The 19,969-nt window shown below is 40.2% G+C and overlaps 1 protein-coding gene across 1 annotated transcript; it reads right to left on the minus strand.

Annotated features, from left to right (window-relative positions):
- Nucleotides 1-914: 914 nt before the first annotated feature.
- LOC112143976 (1-acylglycerol-3-phosphate O-acyltransferase ABHD5) lies at nt 915-19,423 on the minus strand. The gene is made up of 8 exons (XM_024268254.2): nt 18,839-19,423; nt 15,738-15,818; nt 10,878-10,963; nt 8,851-9,226; nt 5,361-5,515; nt 5,175-5,286; nt 4,886-5,072; nt 915-1,854 (listed from the first exon to the last, which is right to left on the minus strand). Exons 1-8 carry the CDS (start codon nt 18,862-18,864, stop codon nt 1,765-1,767), a joined length of 1,113 nt encoding a protein of 370 aa, XP_024124022.1. The 5' UTR covers nt 18,865-19,423; the 3' UTR covers nt 915-1,764.
- Nucleotides 19,424-19,969: the final 546 nt, after the last annotated feature.

Consider the following 19,969-nt stretch of genomic DNA (forward strand, 5'->3'; position numbering starts at 1 on the left):
GACCTTTGCTTGAGGCCCCCTGTGTGTCACTTTTGACGTTTGGGTCTCCCCAACGGGTCGTTTTTTTGACTTGCTGTCTGTTCATAAACAAGGGTCCCTCTGGACGCGATACCGGATGCAGTACCGGATACTGCTATCCTAGGGGTCCCCAAACTTTTTTCTTGTGAGGGCCAGATAGAAAACAGTTATAACTGTTTTCTTCTCTGATGGGGGCCAGGGTCGGTTTGTAGGCTAACAGAAGAAGTGTAACAATCACAGCCTTAATGTAAACATTTACGGTTTCCAGGAAGTCACACATGGCCAAATTTTAAATAATTTATCTCTGTAATCTTCATGGAAAAGAAAATACAAAAATATTTTCAAAATTAAAACAATAAAGATTCTATCCTATCCTATCATGGTTCAGACTGCAGAGGGGTGGAATAAAAAATCCTGTTCTATGTGGGTCTCAATTGGCCAGATTGGCCGAAAAAAAAAAGATGCGTCTCTGATAGTGTTTGGCCGGGCCTAATGTGGAAGAGGGCCAGATCTGGCCCACGGGCCGTAGTTTGAAGACCCCTGCCCTAACTGGTGCACTAACCCTAACCCAGCATTGGACATACTGGACGTGGTACCAGATGCAATACCGGACCCCATCTGCCAGCAGACACTGTGTGTCCTGGTACTGGATTGGTTCCGGTTTGCAGTCCAGAGGTTGGGACCCGTGATTTAATGGGAACAAAAACGAGTTAGGATCACCTAAAATGTCAATTTTTAATGGAGAGGGGTCCTTAACCAAACCTCGGGTGACGAGCTGTGAATGAGAGTGTGTCGGTTTATGAAGTGTTTTCATGTACAAACATTACTACATATAAAAGTACATTTTTATAAGAAGGTGAATATTACTTTATAAAGCAAGCACAACAGCCTCCATGGATGATTAAAGGATTTATTCAGCTCAGGTAGGAGGGGAGATTTGGAGCGGGATCAGTCTCCGATCAGAAAGCCTCAGAAGCCACTGAGCAAAAACAGAACAACGTGATGGTTCCTTTAAGGAGTTTTTTCAAATCACAAACAATTTCTACAAACAACTTCATTTTGTTTCATTGAATCTTAATCATCTGAAGAAAATTATCTACTGAAATTTTTGACTCTTTTAAACAAAATTTCTTGTAGTAGAATTTTATTTTGAAAATAGATTTTCAGTAACCAGAATCTTAAAAATGCGACCTCTGGCCCCGTTCAGACCGGTCTATGTAAATAATTTAAACCAATCCGTGGCCTGAGAAAGGTTGGGGACCACTGATACAGAACCTTTGGGCCATGTGACCAGAACTTCTTTCTTAGTTGAGCATTATCACTGTTAATCATCACTTTTTAATCCACAGCCTGCAGCCAATCGGAATCGAGTATTCACCTGGACCGTGGTATAAATAAAAACAGTTTACAACCTTTTCTTCTAAAAGTGTAGAAAAATAGTAATATAATTGTTTAGTTTTAAGAGATAAATAAAAAAAAACACAAAATAAATGTGTTTAAGCTCAACACCGAAGCTCCAGTGTTTATGTTCTTTGATTTACTGCAATTTCTTAATTGTTAACACAATAATTCCAGCAGCTCTCGCCACTTTTCTCCTTCAGAATCTGCTGGAATTATCGTGTTAACGGTTGAAAAGTTACAGTATGTTAAAGAATTTTGTGTTTAAGCGTCACCGGTGAAAGATGTCAAAGGGCTAACAGCTGATGAAGTAAAGCCATGAAGTTGTATTCCAGTTGGTTTCTGCTCTCAGTCCACTTTTTCACACACTTGCAAAACTGTGTTGTTGAAGTCCTCTGGCTGATCAGCAAAAACGTAGTGCCCAGCTCCACGGATACTCTGTCAACGAAAAAACTGTGAGGAAATGGAACAGCAAAAGCAAGAGGCCTTCAATATACCCTTTAGACGGTGACGTCAGACAAAATGGCAACAGGGCTGAAAAAGCGAAAAGTTACTTCCACAGGTAAGAACGGCAGACCTGACAGCTGAACACCGTTTGACAGAATTTCACATAAATGAAAGGTAACCATATCAATTTCAACAGAAAAAGGCACAATATTTATTTTATGAATGTCCTGCTGAACTGCATTTTTATGTCCTGTCTTAGATTGTTCACAAATCTAAAAACAATTCTGAAAATATTTTAAATGCCACTATGAAGACACATATTTTAAGACAAAAGTTCAACTCTGGCCTTGGGCATTTAGAAAATTATGTGAAAATTATAATTTCCACATATATATTTTGGACGGTTTCAAATGATTTTGATCCTTGTTTACTTTTATTATCCTGCAGGATCAGACACGGTTATGAGGAACAACAAAGAGGAGTTACATCAGAAAATAACACAAGTTATTAGTTTTTCTTTATCATCAGACACGTTGAAATTGTCTGACTTTATCTATGTTTTTAATGATTCTGTGAACACAGAAATGTGATCAACTTTAACTGGACAGAAAAGATCTTCTGCAGATCTACGTCTCATCCCCGTCATGGAAAGCTAATGTTAGCGTTAGCATCAATTAGAAGAAGAAAATCTGAATGACCTTCATAATCAAACCAGCAGCATTCAGTGAAGTTCCTGTAACCTTCATCTAACTATGACTGAGAAATAATCCACGACTGGTTTAATATCATCCAGAGGATTTTGGGGAAGCAGCTGTGGAGCATTCTGCAGGAGGAATACTGACATTTGATCTAAGAGGGGAAACAATAACAAGGTAGGAGATTTAGAAAATATATATTGTACAGATTTCAGTTATACGACGGAGTATTAGGGCCACCAAAAAAAAAAAAAGTAATATTACGACTTTTAATCTCGTAAATTTACGACTTTTAATCTCGTAAATTTACGACTTTTTTCTCGTAAATATATTGAAGTCGAGGGGAGCCTACAGTCCAGCGAATTTATGCCGTGCGCTGAAGCAGACCGACCAAACTGTGAAAAACGTCTTGGATTTCATCAGGTAAACTGAATGTTTAAAATATTTCAAGTGTTTGGAAGTTTCTTTATTTGATTTACAGTTTATTAATGTTTTATTCGTTGATGGTGGCTTGCAGGATCTCTGCAGATTACGTCGATGAAGCCGTCGATATCCGCGCAGCTGTTCACTTCCAGTCATTTCGTCCTCCGCGACAGACCAGATCTCCTCCAACTCTGTGCTGCTTCCGTCTGAAGAGGACTAGTTTTCAGAATGTTCCATGTTCTTGTGCTAATGTAACAGACAACTGTTATTTCTCAGTGTTGTTTTGTGCTGAGACGGGACGTTTCATTTGGAGAAGGAGGCGTTCGGAGTTCTGTTTACATTCTCCTTCGGTTGTCATGTGATGTAAGGGGGCGAAAGGGCTTCTGGGAAATTAAAGGCAAAATAAAGTGACGGACCTGATAAACATGCATTATTCTGAGCTCTTTATTTCGAGCACGGCTCTGATATAAACAGACACATTTGGGTTTGTTTCTCATTAATTTACGACTTTAAATCTCGTAGATTTACGAGTAATATTACGACTTTTTTTCTCGTAAATTCACGAGTTTTTTTCTCGTAAATTTACGACTTTTAATCTCGTAAATTTATGAGTTTTTTTCTCGTAAATTTACGAGATTAAAAGTCGTAAATATAGCCTATGACTTTTAAAGTCATAAATATACGACTTTATTCTCGTAATTTAGCAGTTACGACTTTTTTCGCGTAAATTTACGACTTTTAATCTCGTAAATCTACGAGAAAAAAAGTCGTAATATTACTTTTTTTTTTTTTGGTGGCCCTAATACTCCGTCGTACAGTTACAATTGGTTAGGTTACCTTTCATTATTTACATAAAATTATTTTCAACAGTGTTCAGCTGTCAGCTTTACCGTTCTAAACCAAAGACATAATATATAAACAGGAAGTCACTCTGTACGCTCAACGTTTTGTGTGACGTCACGTGAAGAGTCTATAACAACATGCATTGAATATATGCAATAGTAGACAAAATACTGCGTTTAATGAAAAAAAAAGTTTGTGCGAGTATGTGTATATATAAATATTGTCGTTATTATTCTATGTATATTGTACATTCTGTTGATCTAGAATATTATAATGAACTTTAACTTATGATTATTATCAAAAATTCCCATTAAAGTAATGGTCAATGTATAAAGAATTAAGAGGCAGGCTTTAATAAGCAATGCTTCTGCCTCCTACCTTTCAAACATGGATGTAAGATATAGTATACTCATTGTCAATGGTGTTAATATAGATGTGACTGTAAAATATAACTATATGGGTTAACCAACATGTTTAAATAAACTAAACAAAAAAAATAGTCTTTACTTTTAGCAATACTTGAGTAACTAACCTTATTAACCATAATACTGAAATCTGGATTTTTTAATGTATTCAGATTTATTTAAATAACATTAGTTTTCATTTATTGTCACAGACTGTAGTCTTTCATAGTACTGTCTTCTTGTGAGCGGCTGCATGGCTCAGTTGACTGTGCGTAGGACTGGCGCATGGGAAACCAGGGTTCATTTCCCAGGAGGTGCAGTGAGCTTCATCCAGTGTGGGTCTGTAGCCAAGACTCTTCACACCGCTGCCTAACTATGTAGCCACAAGAGGACGCAAGTCTGGGTTCTCTGTACCAGTCCCCAGCCCGGATAAAATACAGGGTTGTGTCAGGAGGGACATCTGGTGGTAGAACCATCTGTGCTATTCAATGAAAGCTGATTGGCTGTGGCGACGTCCAAACGGATGTGCCGAAAGTTGAACAAGAAATAACTCAAACTTGAAAAGGGCTTCATTTGTGGAAATGGGAATGCATAGGTGACCATCAAGTCAACTGTCACACATACACAAGTAAACTATTTCAGTATCAGTGAACTTACAATCATGTGGACATTAGAGTGAGGCCTCCTCTCTCGGATGCTGGTGGCTGAGACGCTGTCAATGCTTGAGCGCGAGCCATAGATTATTGTGATAGAGATGTGTGGCTGCAGCTGGTCCATTCTTTGAAGCATGGGCCTCTTAGCCCAGCCATGCAGATCAGTCATGTTCTTAAAAGCTGTTTCTCCACTTGGAACAGAAGGCCAGTTAATTACCATCAGAGGACACATCTTCAGCTAAGATCCAGTTGCCTCACAGATTTTTATCAAAACAAAGCTGAGGGGGACACACCTGGGGAACTGCACGTTGAGGTGGTAAATGTACTCTGGCACCGTATTGTCTTTGAACATTGAAGAAAACTTCCTCTTGAAGTCTGGCCTCAGGGTCTGGACCAAAATGGGACCTGTGTGGCCCACAAATGAAAACCTGTCATGGTTATAAAACGACCTTCATCATATCTTCTGCATCATTTCTCACCAAGTGGTCCCATCAGTCGCAGGCCGGCCAGGGGGTTAAAGGGACGGAACATGGCGCTGAGGGCTTTTATCCATACTGGGATGGGCCGGTCGATCTTCGGAGAGGCCTGACTCTCAGGGAAACCCCAGGGCTCCAACAGAATAATGTGTTTGACCCTGAAGACGAGCGAGGAAACTGATGATTTAAAGATTCCTATAGGTCGAATCACCCATAATATTTAAGGCTACAGAGGTGGTAACACATTTTTTATCTTTATTTTCTAATTTGTCCTGTCCAGATACCTTTACAATGGGGGTTAGAAATCTTCACAAGGTGTATATTTATATACTCCTGGAAACATGTAGTCTGTATGCATACAGAGGGGCAAAAAAGTCACCAAATGAGTAAGGTTCTCCCACTTAAAAAGATGACAGAGGCCTGAAATTTTCATGATAGATAAACTTCAACTATGAGAGACAAAAAGAGAAAAAATACAGAAAATCACATTGTTTGATTTCTAGAGAATTTATTTGCAAATTATGCTGGAAAATAGATATTTGGTCAATAACAAAAGTTCAACTCAATACTTTGTTGGCAATGACAGCAGTGAAACATTTTTTGTAAGTCTTCAGAAGATTCTCACAAACTGTTCCTGGATTTTTGGTCCATTCCTCCATGCAGATCTCCTCTGGATCAGTGATATTTTGGTCCATTCCTCTATTCAGATCTCCTCTAGAGCAGTGATATTTTGGTCCATTCCTCTATTCAGATCTCCTCTAGAGCAGTGATATTTTTGGGCTGTTACTGGGCAACACAGACTCTCATCTCCCTCCAGTGATTTACTATGAGATCTGGAGACTGTCTCGACCACTCCAGGACCTTGAAATGCTTCTTCTGAAGCCACTCCTTAGTTACCCGGGCAGTGTGTTTAGGATGGTTGCCATGAATGAATGAAAAGCTTTATTAATTCCAAAGGAAATTTAAAAGCAGCTCCACACAGACATAAAACAAATAAAATAAATAAAACCCTAAAAACAATTAAGATCTATCAGTTATAAAAATATGAATTTAAATATAATGAATTAATCAAATATTCGTTCTCAAAGAATAGTACAGTAACAACCATAAAAACATTCAACATTTGAAATTGACTTAAGTCCTCTTTTGTTGTTCAGTCAGGGGGTCTGGTGTCATATGGTGACAGACCCTCTTCCGTTTCATCTTCAATGCTGATGGAAGGAGGTTAGGAGGTTTCCACTCTAAATCTGACCATACATGGCCTCATTCATTCTTTCCTTCACATGGATCAGTCGTTCTGGTCCCTTTGCTGAAAAACAGCTCCAAACCATGATGTTTCCTTCCCCATGCTTTACACTAGGTATGGTGTTCTTTGGATGAAACCCAGCATTCTTTAGTTTTTACCAAAAAGTTGTATTGTGGTTTCCTCTGACCATAGGACATTCTCCAATCCTCTTCTGGATCATCCAGATGCTCTCTTCAAACTTTAGATGAACCTGCACGTGTACTGGCTTTATCAGGAGGACACGTCTGACACTGCAGGGTTTGAGTGCATAGCGGTGTAGTGTGTTACTGCTGGTAGTCTTTGGTACTTTGGTCCAGCTCTCTGCAGGTCATTCACTAGGTCCCCTGTGTGGTTCTGGGATTTCTGTGATCATTTGACCCCACAGGGTGAGATCTTGAGGGGAGCCCCAGATGGAGGGAGATGATCAATGGCCTTGTATGTCTTCCAATTTCTTACGTTTAATTGTCTTTATTTTTAGTTAGTTTAAAGCTAATGATGGTTAAGATGTGTGCTTTACATCCAGTTTGCGTATGACCCGATTAATTGACTAATCGGAAAAAATAATTGGTGATAAATTGACTAATAAAATAATCGTTTGTGGCAGCACTAGTTTCCACCATAATTTACAAAGAAATTCTTTAAAAATCAGAGAATCTAATTTTCCACATTTTTTTTCTCAGAGTTGAGGTAAAATGACAGACCTCTCTCATCTTTTTAAGTGGGAGAACTTGCACATTTGGTGGCTGATTGAATACTTTTTTGCCCCGCTGTATGCAATGGTTTCTTGTACCCATGCCCATCTCATCTTTCTTCCGCCCAGTCCAAAAAGAAATTCTCACAAATATAATAAAAACTGTTTTTTAGCTTTCAAGCACAAAAGCGGTTTCTACTGGAGCAACATACTGTAACAGTAACATCTTTACACTATAAGAAGCCTGCAGCGCTGATCTGTTTGCTCAGCTGATGGACAGGAGAAGACAAAAACAAAATTATACTTGCAAGTAGCTAAGACTACCATTGGTCATGCCTTTGTCCTCTGAGTAGTTCCATAAATCCTTGCACAAAAGAACCGGCCTAATTCCCATCAAGACCTACTCGTTGACGAGGACTGACACAGCTTTTGTTAGCAAAACGTTATAAGAGTTATTTTTCAAACAGAGCAGTGAAAATGACTTGGGGGCAGAGAGAAAGGGCTGTACTGGTCTCTTTTCTGATTGGTCCAAACTAAAGCATTTTTTATTTGGTTTGTCAGAGTAGAAAACACTGAATTTTTTCACAAACAAAAGTTAAAATCTTTGCTTAAATAAACATAATCAGATGCTCCTCAAAGGCTTACAGGGAGGAAATAAAATACGACACTAAAAATAGTTTTACTCTAGGCTAAAATATTTGACTTTCTTTATCCAGAAAATGTGATAAATAAGATAAAAGCCATTTGGTCTCCCCTGCCAAAATGTGGTATAATTTCAAAGCGTCCATAATTTCAAGTGTCCGTTGCAAGAACAACAGGACTTACAGAGAAGATCTTACAGTTTACAGGACATTTCCAGAAGTACAATGTTGACTACAAAGGACAAAGTTGAGTGTCCGGGTCTCAGGAGGGTATTAAGTTATCAGCATTTTATGATCTCACACATGTTGACTTTGGCCACCAGCTATAGCCTCGTTTCCAGTGAGTGGTGTGGTACGGTCCAGTTAATTCTGGTGACTCAGAATTCAGTTAAGCCTCACTTCCACCGAGTGGTTTGTTTTCACTGAACATGCGCAGTGTAGATCACTAGCGCATCATTGTAGTGCGACGACTAGAAAAGCAACAGCAGTGGAGGTCATCCAGCAGCTTTTTCTGTCTTTGCTGTACATCGTGTAGAACAGGAATTTAATGTTGTTTGAAAGAATATTGTGGGAGGCTGAGAAGAATACCGCCGTAAAGAGGAAAACGGAATTGCTACCTTTTTCTATGAACTTACAACAGATGGGAACCCTCAAGAAGAACAGGTCAGAACTGTTTAATGGGTCTATTTAACAATGGAAACGCTCAAAAACCGGACTGGACCTCTCAGTACAAACAAGGATTATATGGATGCTTGTCACCTCCTCCAGAATAAACAAAATCCCACTCACATACCAGTAGAAAGGAAATGAGAAAAGTTAGCAGTAAGGAATAAGAGGTTACTGTTGTTGGCAGGGTTAAATGTGGTCTGATCTCACCTGCCCGGATGCTTGATAGAATACGACACGGCCAGGTATCCTCCCAGGTTGTGCCCAAGCAGTATCATGCTCTCCAGACCCATTTTGTCCCTCCATTGCTCAATTGATTCCACAAACTGGTCCTCTGCAGCTTCAGGTTGTGTGGAGAACTCAGGTCTGTTGCTCTGGCCAAAGCCCAGCAAGTCCAAAGCAAAAACTGGCCGACACGCTGACAGAGCGTCTAAGTTCTGAGCCCAAAGTCCCACTCCACCTCCAAAGCCATGTAGCAGAACCATGGGTGTTTTATCCTTAACAGCATCACTGACTAGACTCAGGGTCCACAGCTGGTTGCCATTGGAGATGCAGATGAATCGTTTTGTCAGAGTTGTGTTTACACCTGTGGGGAAAAAAGGAACATCCATTTGAGTTAACAGATACTCCAGATTATATATCTGCTTCCTCTTCAACAGCACAGAAGAGCTTACCAGCTCTTGTGAGACTGCATTGGAGTACAGGAAAAGCAGCTTTGACTTCACCAAAACCCATCAAAACCAGGACATTACTAACTTCTTTAACTGAATATGCTGTAACTTTTGCGAGAAATAGAAAGAAAGGTTTAATAATCTAAACCAGGGGTGTAAAACGAAATCGCACAAGCAGCCAAAATATTAATACACACCTTAGGTCACGGGGTGAACAGGACAAACATTTATTGAACACTCTAAAGCTACATTTTTAAAACTTTAAAACCATTACTTTTTAACATAATTATAAACTAGATGTATAGCATTACCTGTGATAATGCTAGTGTGAATGCTCTAAGCTAAATGTGGCAGCTAAAGATGCTAGTGCTGATAGTTGAAGATGCTGAAATTGAAATCACTAAACCTAACAGCTGAAAATGCTGAGGCTGATAGCCAGCTAAAATATTAGCTAAATGCCAAATTACCCTACAAAACTGAAAAAATACAAACTTAGCTTAGCCAAAACAGCTAGCATGTACCAGAAAAAATGGTTCAACTTCAAAATAGCCTAAAAAACGAAAAAACTCCAAATAGCTTAAAAAATCTTAGTAAATGCCAAAATAGTCCAAAAAGCTAACAGAATGACAATTTTTAAAACTTTAAACTGTGTCTATTTAACATATTTATGAATAATAAAAAGACAGGAATATTATTCCAGAATAAATCAACTTAAACCTTAAATAACTTTCAATATTTTACTCTCCATAAAAATATATTTTGTCAAAATGTTACAATTTAGAAATTAGTAGAAGATAACATCGGATCATTAATAACAATAAAATAAAATGATCTGGAGGGCCGGACAGAATTACCTGGAGGGCCTTGACTTTGACACATGGGGCTAACTGGGTGCACATTTCTGCTCAGGGATTACTATGTAAGAAGGACACTGAGCTATCAGGAGTTAAGATGACATTTCCTACCAGTAAAACTAGGCTAGCTGATCTTCAACTGACCAAATGTCCAGGATGCAGACTTAGCACCATCATCATTATTTGATCCAGAATCCTAGCCCAATCCAAATTCTTCCCCTCTGCCTACCCGTCCATTTGTAGCGGCATTTGTTGTACTAGGGTTGTTCAAAAATAGCTTTTTTTAAGGGCCTACCCTACAAGCGGAGGGCTCTGTAGTCCTCCATCACGAGGGGGTTCCGCATCCTTCTTTCTGTGCTGTACGTGGATGTTGTCTGAACTACAGAAGTTTATATGTAAATGTAAGTAATGACTTTTTGTTGTTGCATGACTTTTTTAAAGTTATAAAACTGCTGTTGTTATGTATATTCGAGCGCTGGAAGCTCGGCATTAATGCTAGCTGACCGGCCACTATTGGTGACGTCATCGAGGGAAAGTGATGGCCAAATTCGAAAACATGAGTTTTCAATAACTCCCAGTTTGGAGAGCTAAATGTAGGGAGAAGGGAAGAAAACAGATTTGACTCTAATAATCCGTTGCTCTCTGCCTCCTCCTGACTGCACCCTGCATGTGAACTGCAACACCAGCAACTGAAAAGTGGGATCAACTTTACATCGCAGCATCTTGTCCTCTGCAGCCTGCAGCAGCTTGTGGGAGGTCGGGCACCATGAGGGCAGCCAGCCAGGGATCCAAAACCACCTGGAAAACCACACAAACAAGATTATGCCACAATATTGACTTCAAATCTTTAAGATGCAGGATTCAAATTGGGCTGCACGGTGGCGCAGTGGTTAGCGCTCTTGCCTCACAGCGAGAAGGCCCCGGTTCGACTCCCAGCTGGGACCTTTCTGTGTGGAGTTTGCATGTTCTCCCCGTGCATGCGTGGGTTTTCACCGGGGACTCCGGCTTCCTCCCACCGTCCAAAAACATGCTTCATAGGTTAATTGGTGACTCTAAATTACCCCTAGGTGTGAATGTGAGAGTGAATGGGTGTGTGATTGAGGCCCTGCGACAGACTGGCGACCTGTCCAGGGTGTACCCCGCCTTCGCCCATCGGTAGCCGGGATAGGCTCTGGCACCCCCGCGACCCCGAAAGGGAAGAAGCGGTCAAGAAGATGGATGGATGGATGGATTCAAATTGCACATTAAAGACTTTGTTGCCTTTGGTGGTAAGGTGATTGGACCATCTGCAAAAAACAGGTTTTCAAACAAATCATCACTCATCAAATCTTAGCTACACACACGACCCTTGAATACTGGAGTTGTCGCAGACAACACAACATAGACACACTCTTCAAGCTACTATTGTAAACTAATTGGTAGAATTCATTGGGTAAACATTTGAAGGGTTTTAAGAATTCACAGAACATTAACACTGCAGCTGTGAAAGAGTTATGCATATGTATATTAAACTCAAGTTTATGTCTAGACTAAGCTTGCCGAAATGTCTACAACAACCTTTAGATGTCTGGATTGTATGGAATATCTAGTTAACATTAAAGATAAATCAAGATAAATTGTGAACATATTTAATTATTTCATGGCCCAGTATGGGCTCAAAGAGACAAATATAAATTAATATATTTAATATGAAATAATTAAATAAATGTGTTATTAATTATTGGGATAACGGGTGGAGAAAAGTGTCGGGTGTGATAGAAGAGTTTCAGCTGAAATGAAAGTGTTGATACAAAATGATTGAGATTCTTCCTTCCACATTTGAACGTCTATCAGAAGAGCTATTAAGCCCGTAATCTGTGAGGATCTTTCAATTTTTACGCCAGCTCCCTAGTGGAGGTTTGACGCGGGACTCTGTTCGCTCTGGTTGTCGAGGTCCGACACTCAGAGTGCAGACCGCTGATCAGCCGGGCGTAAAGACTGTTTATCATCAGGTCTCCTTAACACGGGAGCAAACAGCGCGAGTTCCCCCAAAACACACACTGACACCAGGGGGGATTAGTGTCGTGGCTCCTGCTACCAGGCCGGACAAGCACCAAACCTCTGCAAGAAAGCAGGCGCACCGCGGTTCCCCTGCAGACGTGGGATGAAAAGAAGCCTCGACCAAGCAGCCTTACTAAAGTTCTACGGTTCACCAAAACAATGTTTACCGCATGTATGAGTGTCAGGTTCCAGACAAAACCTTAAAAACTTGAATAAGCTCCAGAGTTTAATGAAACAGAAGAGCACCTTTCACATTCTCAGAAGGATCTAAGTTCCTTGTTTGATTATAAAGGTAATTATGATTTTATTCTTTTAATCTGTGCTAATGCTAACACTAGCATTAGCTTTGTCTATGAGACGTGGAGCTGCAGAAGATCTTTTCTCACCAGTTAAAAGTTTCCTAAATTTCCATTCTCACATAATCCTTTTAAACAGATCAAAACTCAGACAATTCCAGCGTGTCTGACACTAAAGTCAAACTTCTTAATGTTGTAATGTTTTCTACTGCGGTCAGTGAGCTGCTGTTAGCTCAGCCGTGGTTCTAACATCACTCCTCTTTGTTTTTGATCATAACTGTGTCTGATCTGCAGCAAATAATGATAAAAAGTAATTGAAAATCTGTTTGCAAAAATTTGAAAGTGAATATTTCCTTGTAATGTTATAAAATACGTTTACCAGATTTATTTTTTACCTGCTGCTCTTATTTTGAAAGCTGAAACTATGTGGCTCCATAGCTGCTCTGAACATTTTCACTGAACCAAACCATTCCTGTTTTTACAATCATCCCCTAAAATATCCTGTAAAACAACAAGTACATTTATCCTAGGAAGTGATGAAAATGTGTACGGCAGTGATGTGTGTCAATATTGAAGGTATTAAATGTGGCCAACATGAATTTCTATCAGTTTTTGTGCTGATCACACTTAAAATATGTAGAAATAACATCAGACAAAATAGAACCAGTTAGAATAATAATATCTGCTCAATGAAAGGGGGATATTTTCATTAAAACCTCAAATATTGAGGGATTATTCACATTTGTGATCTAAGACAGGAAATGAAAATACAGTTCAGCAGGACATTCATAAAATAAATATTGTACATTTTTTTGTTGAAATTGGTAAGGTTGTGTTAAACCGCGTTCAGTTCTTTGGTTTCCCGCAATAAACTTTTTTTTTTTCTTTTTTAGTTCAAGTTAAAGTGCTAAGCACTTATTATTTGCAAATAATCACAAAATGAAATTAAACAAAAAAACTGTACATTTAGAACATTTATTTCTAGCTAAGGCTGTGAACCTATTAAAACATATCAGATTACACACACTTTTGTGTTGTGATTAATCACTATTAATGAATGACAACATGCAGCTTTTGAACAAAAACAGGCCAGAGGGAATTATTTATTTTATTTTTATTGTATGATTTTTTTTTAAGTGTTAACCCAGAAGTGTAATTTGTGAGCACAAATACATCAACAGTATAATAAGCAGAATTCTTTAGACTTTGATGTCAGCAGTATTACTCCAAGAAAACATAGATGCTGACATACAGCCGTAAGAAACAAACCTGCAGAACTAAAAAAAAAAAAGCTCCAGTCACTGCTCTATATCACCGTGCAGGAAAACATTTCCCTCATCTTCTGGGCAAAAACAAGCGGTAAAAGGTGGACTTTCTCTCTGAACTGAAGCTTTATTTAACCTGTCATGACGATCAGCATTTATATCGTTTTCCTCTGCAGCTCCAGTCGAGGCTCAGCGACACGTTGTCGTGTTACCATGGCAACGCGCAGACCATGGATCAAACGACATCTAAACAGAAAACTGCCCCAACAAGATTAAAGTACTAAAAAACAGTTGAAAATGTATTTCCTCTGTAAATAACCATGGTATACGTGGGATAATACCTGAGGAAGAGTTTTGCCACTGAAACCTAAATCGGCGAGGCAAAGCGAAGGACTGCTGCTCCACGAGGTGTAATTCCTTTGCATTAATAAATATTCATGAATTAATTCTTTTTGATAAATCACATGTGTTAATGTGCTAATGTTCACAGCCTGAATAAAACAGTGACATTTTTTCCACTTTCTTAAACAGATATGCCCTGATAAGCAGTGCTGGGTCTTTCTCGACACCTAGAGAACAGAGCGGGTCGATCAGCCCGTCGACCCGCTCTGTTCCAGCGCTGCATGCTGTCACCGTGATCAGGGACCAGAGTTCAGGGAAGAGCTCCAAACCAGAGGTGCTGCACAGAGGAGGCGCAGTCAGAGAAAGTCCTGTCAGAGGAGGCGCTGTCAGAGGAGGTGCAGCACAGAAGGACCAATTAGTTCTGGAAAACTTTTTGTTTTTTTTAGTGATGAGTGTTCTCAAAACATGTTTTTAGCCTTTTTATAATCTGAATTATCTGGGTATATCTGTTTAAGAAAGTGGAAAAATGTCGGGTTTTACTTTTCACAAGTTCAGTGTTTAAAGCATTATATAAGAAAACTCTGATGACCCAGCTTTCTGGAAGCATTTAAACACATCATCGACACACAAATGTAAACTTTGCATAAAGTTTGTGTGTGTGTTAGTCCATTTGTGCATTTCAGATTTGCATCTGTGGGAGCCGTTTTGAATTCATAGTTGGTCATAAGCTGCTGTAATTTCAAGTTGTACATGCATAGACGGCATTAGTATATTTTTGTTCTTTGTGTATGGTCTGAGTTGTTCTGAGTCAACATTTCTATGGCAACAACTCTGGCCAATAAGGAGTATTGAGGCATCTGATTGGGCAGTTTATAAATTCAATAACTTGAAGTTCAGAAAAAATATGAAAAAATTTAGAATTATCCAGAAGATGTTAAAAAAGTGTCAGAGTGGTTATTCTGACCAATAGAATGACAGCTATTTGTTTCTCTATAGAAGTCTATGGGATTTCGGCTTCTTGGAGCCAGCAGGTACTTCCTGTTTGGAACACCAGGTGGGAGGGGTCCCTCTGTCCAGTTCTCTTATGCAGTCAATATTAAGCCCAGTCTCAGTAAAATGCGTACATATGCCACGATTTGGGAAATGCCGTGTATAATATACGTCAAAACCAGTTTTTGCGTGCATATAATACGCTCGGTCCTAAACGTGTTAAAATGTGTTTTCCACGATTGACACGTCCCCTGGTGGAGGCGTGAGCATCACAGACAGCCCCACAAACGAACAATTTGCTTTTCAAACCCTAACCATAACCGTAATCCTAACCTTAACCGGGAACAACGTCATTTAGAAAAGAGCTGGAGGATTTCTGACCACGTGATCAAAACCAAACCTAAAAAGTCGTGTTTATTGTACGCCGGCGCAACCTATTCTCAATCATTGCGTATCATATGCACGCAAAAAGCGTGTTTGGCGTATATTATACACGGTATTTCAGAGTGCAAAGTCGTGGAATATGTACGCATTTTACTGAGAGTGTGTTGCAATGGTTGTTGGGCCTAATTTAGCTGAGGCAGACCTTCACAGAGCCTCATAGACAACAGGGAGTGCGTGTTGCTGGAAGAGCCTTACCCTATGGTCCGGCTCATGTAGCTCCACATGCTGCTGCCCAGACTGTGAAGACCAGCCATGGACAGGAGTCTCTGCACCATCCTGAAGGCAAAGAGCAAAAGGGATTACGTGCTGAAGAGAGTGAATAAAGAAAACTCATGCTGACAGAGAGGTTTCTCCATTCCTCCACAAACGTTTACACTTTTGCTGTAGATCAGTGTTGACAGACCATTCCTTTAACGGCAGTTTGATTTCAGGCAGTGACAAATGATGTGTCCTGAGTGAAACTCAATCTGTTGAACCAAAGTCAACTTCCTGAACACTTTCACCCACATTTACATTTATACTAAGGTTGCTGTTTTCTCATGGTCCTAAATCCCCTGTTTTATGTGTACATCCACATATCTGTGCTGTTCATACATACTGTATGCTGAGTGTTTATAATCAGATCTGAAGGCAGCTGCACATAAATATGTCTGGATGACCACAGGTGACAGGTTTTTTTTCCCACATCAACAAGCATGTCCTGTTGGCGTCACCGACCCAGGACCTCCAGCATGCATTGGAGTGGTTTGCAGCCAAGTGTGAAGCGGCTGGGATGAGGGCCAAGTATGAGGCCATGGTGCTCGACTGGAGAAAGGTAGTGGGAGGAGTGCTCCTGCCTCAGGTGAAGGAGTTGAAGTATCCTGGGTCGAAAGAACGAGATCCCGACTACAAGCGGCTGAAATAAGTTTCCTCTGGAGGGTGGCTGGACGCTCCCTTAGAGATAGGGTGAGACTCCGTCACCTGTTGGGAGCTCGGAGTAGAGCCCCTTCTCCTCCACATTGAGAGGAGCCAGTTGAGGTGGACGCCTCCCTGGGTGTCCCATGCATGTCCCACTGGATGGAGGCCTCGAGGAAGACCCAGGACATGCTGGAGAGACTACATCTCTAGGCTGGTCTGGGAACGCCTCGGGGTCCCCCCAGAGGGGCTGGAGGAAGTGATCGGGGAGAGGGAAGTCTGGACATCTTTGCTTGGACTACTGCCCCCCGGTCCTTTATGAGCAGAAGATGGATGGATCAACAAGCACAAATGTGAGCAAATGAAACAGAGCTGCACACTGGTCTGTTTTTAATGTGAAGGCAGAGACTCTCTGTACAGACCCGTGTTTCATTGTTTCTCCAGCATTAAGGATAATGTGAGCTTGAATGTTTTTCTCAGTAAAATCTGGTGTCAGTGGGCCAAGATTCACATTGGTTGGTTTGAGTTACAAAGAATATTTATGCACCGGCGTAGATTCTGCTCAGCTCTCCCGTCAGAAACATGGGTTCATCTTAAGTTTATTTTTTTAGAAGAAACCGGAAAGGAAGCAGTTTGTTAAAATAATAAACCATTAATGACCACCATGGTAAATGGTCAATAGTTAAATAAACCTTTTTGACCTAGCTTTAGGTCACAGTCCCATTCACACATTCACGTCAGACTTTGCCGCCTTACATGACAACCTATAACCACCAGGAGCATTGTGGGATGCAGTGTCTTGCTCAAAGACACTTGACACATGTGAGGGCATGCTGGGAACAGTATGTGCTACCTTTGAACATCCTGTTCTAATTCTGCACCACAGCTGCCACACAAGAATAGTTTATCAGATAATATGATATTATTTCTAAGAAAACACAACATGTGTTATAATGTGTTCTCGTGCCATTGATAGTTGTATTATAGAGGGAAGGCAAGGCAAGTTTATTTGTATAGCACATTTCATGTACAGAGACAATTTAAAGAGCTTTACATAAAACATTAAAAGAAACAATCAAAAGAAATAGTAAACAATATAGAGGGAAGGGTGTTGAGAATACTCATCCTTTAAACCGACGAGAAAATCAGGAAGCAGATTCAAGGAGAAAAAAACGTATAGATATACGGAATACATGAAAGCCCGGAAAACAGATCAAGATCAGCAATAAAGTTTGTGGAGGAACTACTACAAAACCCTCCAGATATCTCTGGTTCTTAAAAATCCACAAAAGCGAGCTCAAAAGAAACAAAAATTGAAAGCCAAGATCCATTCTGGTTAAGTTTTTTAAGCTATAGAATAAAAAAGTGTTCAGACTTGAAGACAAAAATAAGGTTTTATGTTGAAAAACCAGAAGATCAACTATGAGCACAATTACCCTCCAGGCCTTCTCCAAAAAAGGAGAGAATACACTGAGACATGAACAGTTTGAGGAAACCACAGCTGACATGACAAGAAGGTGCAGTTCTTGTGCAACCAAAGCACCTTTTGGAGAAGATCCTAAAGCTTTCATGGAAAAATGTGAGAAGAAATGGCATCATAAAAGCTATGGGCCCTCCCAACTACAAGGAGAAACCGTAGGTTTTCAGACGAGAAAAATGAACATAGTCAATGGAAAAAATAGGTGTGATGATATAATACATAAAGTGGTAAAGACACTAAACTAAACTTCCCATTTCTGATGGAACAGGCACCAGGTCATGAAGACTTTCAGGAAGCGTGGAATAAATGCACAAGCCTAACCTTTGTCTGCATGCTTCCTTTATACACTCACTCACCCTTCAAAAATGAAAGCACTGTTTTTTTCATCACTACCTGAACCACAGGTGTGTGAAACCATACAGCTCTTTGTGAAACAGGCCAAGACTATTGAACTGAATTTGCAATATAACTGCAAACATGATGAAACCCCCCATTCTACAAGAGTCTTTATGAAGCTGGATTTCTGTGGTTCAGCATCATCAGGGAGGAGCCTCCTGACCCTGACCACTGTCCTACCACCTCATCAAATCATGCAAACAGACAGACAGATGTCTTCAACGTGGCCTCAAGAGTCAATTTATGATAAGCAAAAACTAGCATACTGGAAATTGATTGTATTAAGTATACTCGAGTATGAGGTATGAGTGTAGCAAGTATACAGTAGTAGACAGTGTATGTAGAGGGGAATACTTCTTCAGACCAAATTGGGGTATTTTAAGTTTATGAATAATATATAAAAGTGAATTACAAGTACACTGCCTTACTTTTACTTATAGACCAAGTATAGTGTAGTACACTTAAGCAGAGTACTTTTTGCTAAAGTTCTGATAATTGTAAAAGATCACGGGAAAGTAAAGTCTACCTTTCTGGTGCTGAAGAAGACTCCATGGTTTCAACGTCAAAAGTTGGTATTGCATGTAGGCCTCCAGAGATCAAAGTCTGGCGTGTGTCAATGAACGACTGTAACTGTTACGTCACAGCGTCAAACGCAGCAGCTGACAGTCGTTTCGCTTTCCTTTCGTTTGAGTTGGAATCTTGAACGTTCACGCAGACGAGATTCTCATCCACGAAACAGATCCACAGTCTGACCGCGGTGTTGCCGGCTACCCGATGACTCTGCGCATGCGCAAATTTCACGACACTTTCTCTAAATCACTTTACGGTCAGAGCATGTATTTGTGTGTTAATAACAAAATAACGTCTTGAAATGTTTATAATGGTGATATTATCTATAATATTGAAAACCTTTACTTTGATGCTGAAAAAAACGAAAGAAAAAAATAAAAGTTAAGGCTCAGGACCGCGGAATCCTGTACAGGACTACAACGGACTACAAACCATTTCTTCTTCTTCTGTTTGGTTTAATGAAAGTTTACTTCCAACCCCACTTTATTTAACAATTGCAAACATATGATACAAAAAATCGAACATAAAGAACATATACACACACAAGAAAAAAATGAAGATAGATAGATAGATAGATAGATAGATAGATAGATAGATAGATAGATAGATAGATAGATAGATAGATAGATAGATAGATAGATAGGGGGGCTGCATGGTGGCGCAGTGGTTAGCGCTCTTGCCTCACAGCGAGAAGGCCCCGGTTCGAATCCCGGCTGGGACCTTTCTGTGTGGAGTTTGCATGTTCTCCCCGTGCATGTGTGGGTTTTCACCGGGGACTCCGGCTTCCTCCCACCGTCCAAAAACATGCTTCATAGGTGAATTGGTGACTCTAAATTCCCCCTAGGTGTGAATGTGAGAGTGGATGTGTGTGACTGAGGCCCTGAGACAGACTGGAGACCTGTCCAGGTGAACCCCGCCTTCGCCCTTCAGTAGCCGGGATAGGCTCCGGCACCCCCGCGACCCCGAAAGGGAAGAAGCTGTCAGGAAGATGGATGGATGGATGGATGGATAGATAGATAGATAAGAACTAAATAAAACTAATTGTTGCTTGAAGGTAAGTACACCAAAAATAATGCCCCCCCCCCAA

The sequence above is a fragment of the Oryzias melastigma genome, linkage group LG16, assembly GCF_002922805.2.
Source record: "Oryzias melastigma strain HK-1 linkage group LG16, ASM292280v2, whole genome shotgun sequence".
NCBI lineage: Eukaryota > Metazoa > Chordata > Actinopteri > Beloniformes > Adrianichthyidae > Oryzias > Oryzias melastigma.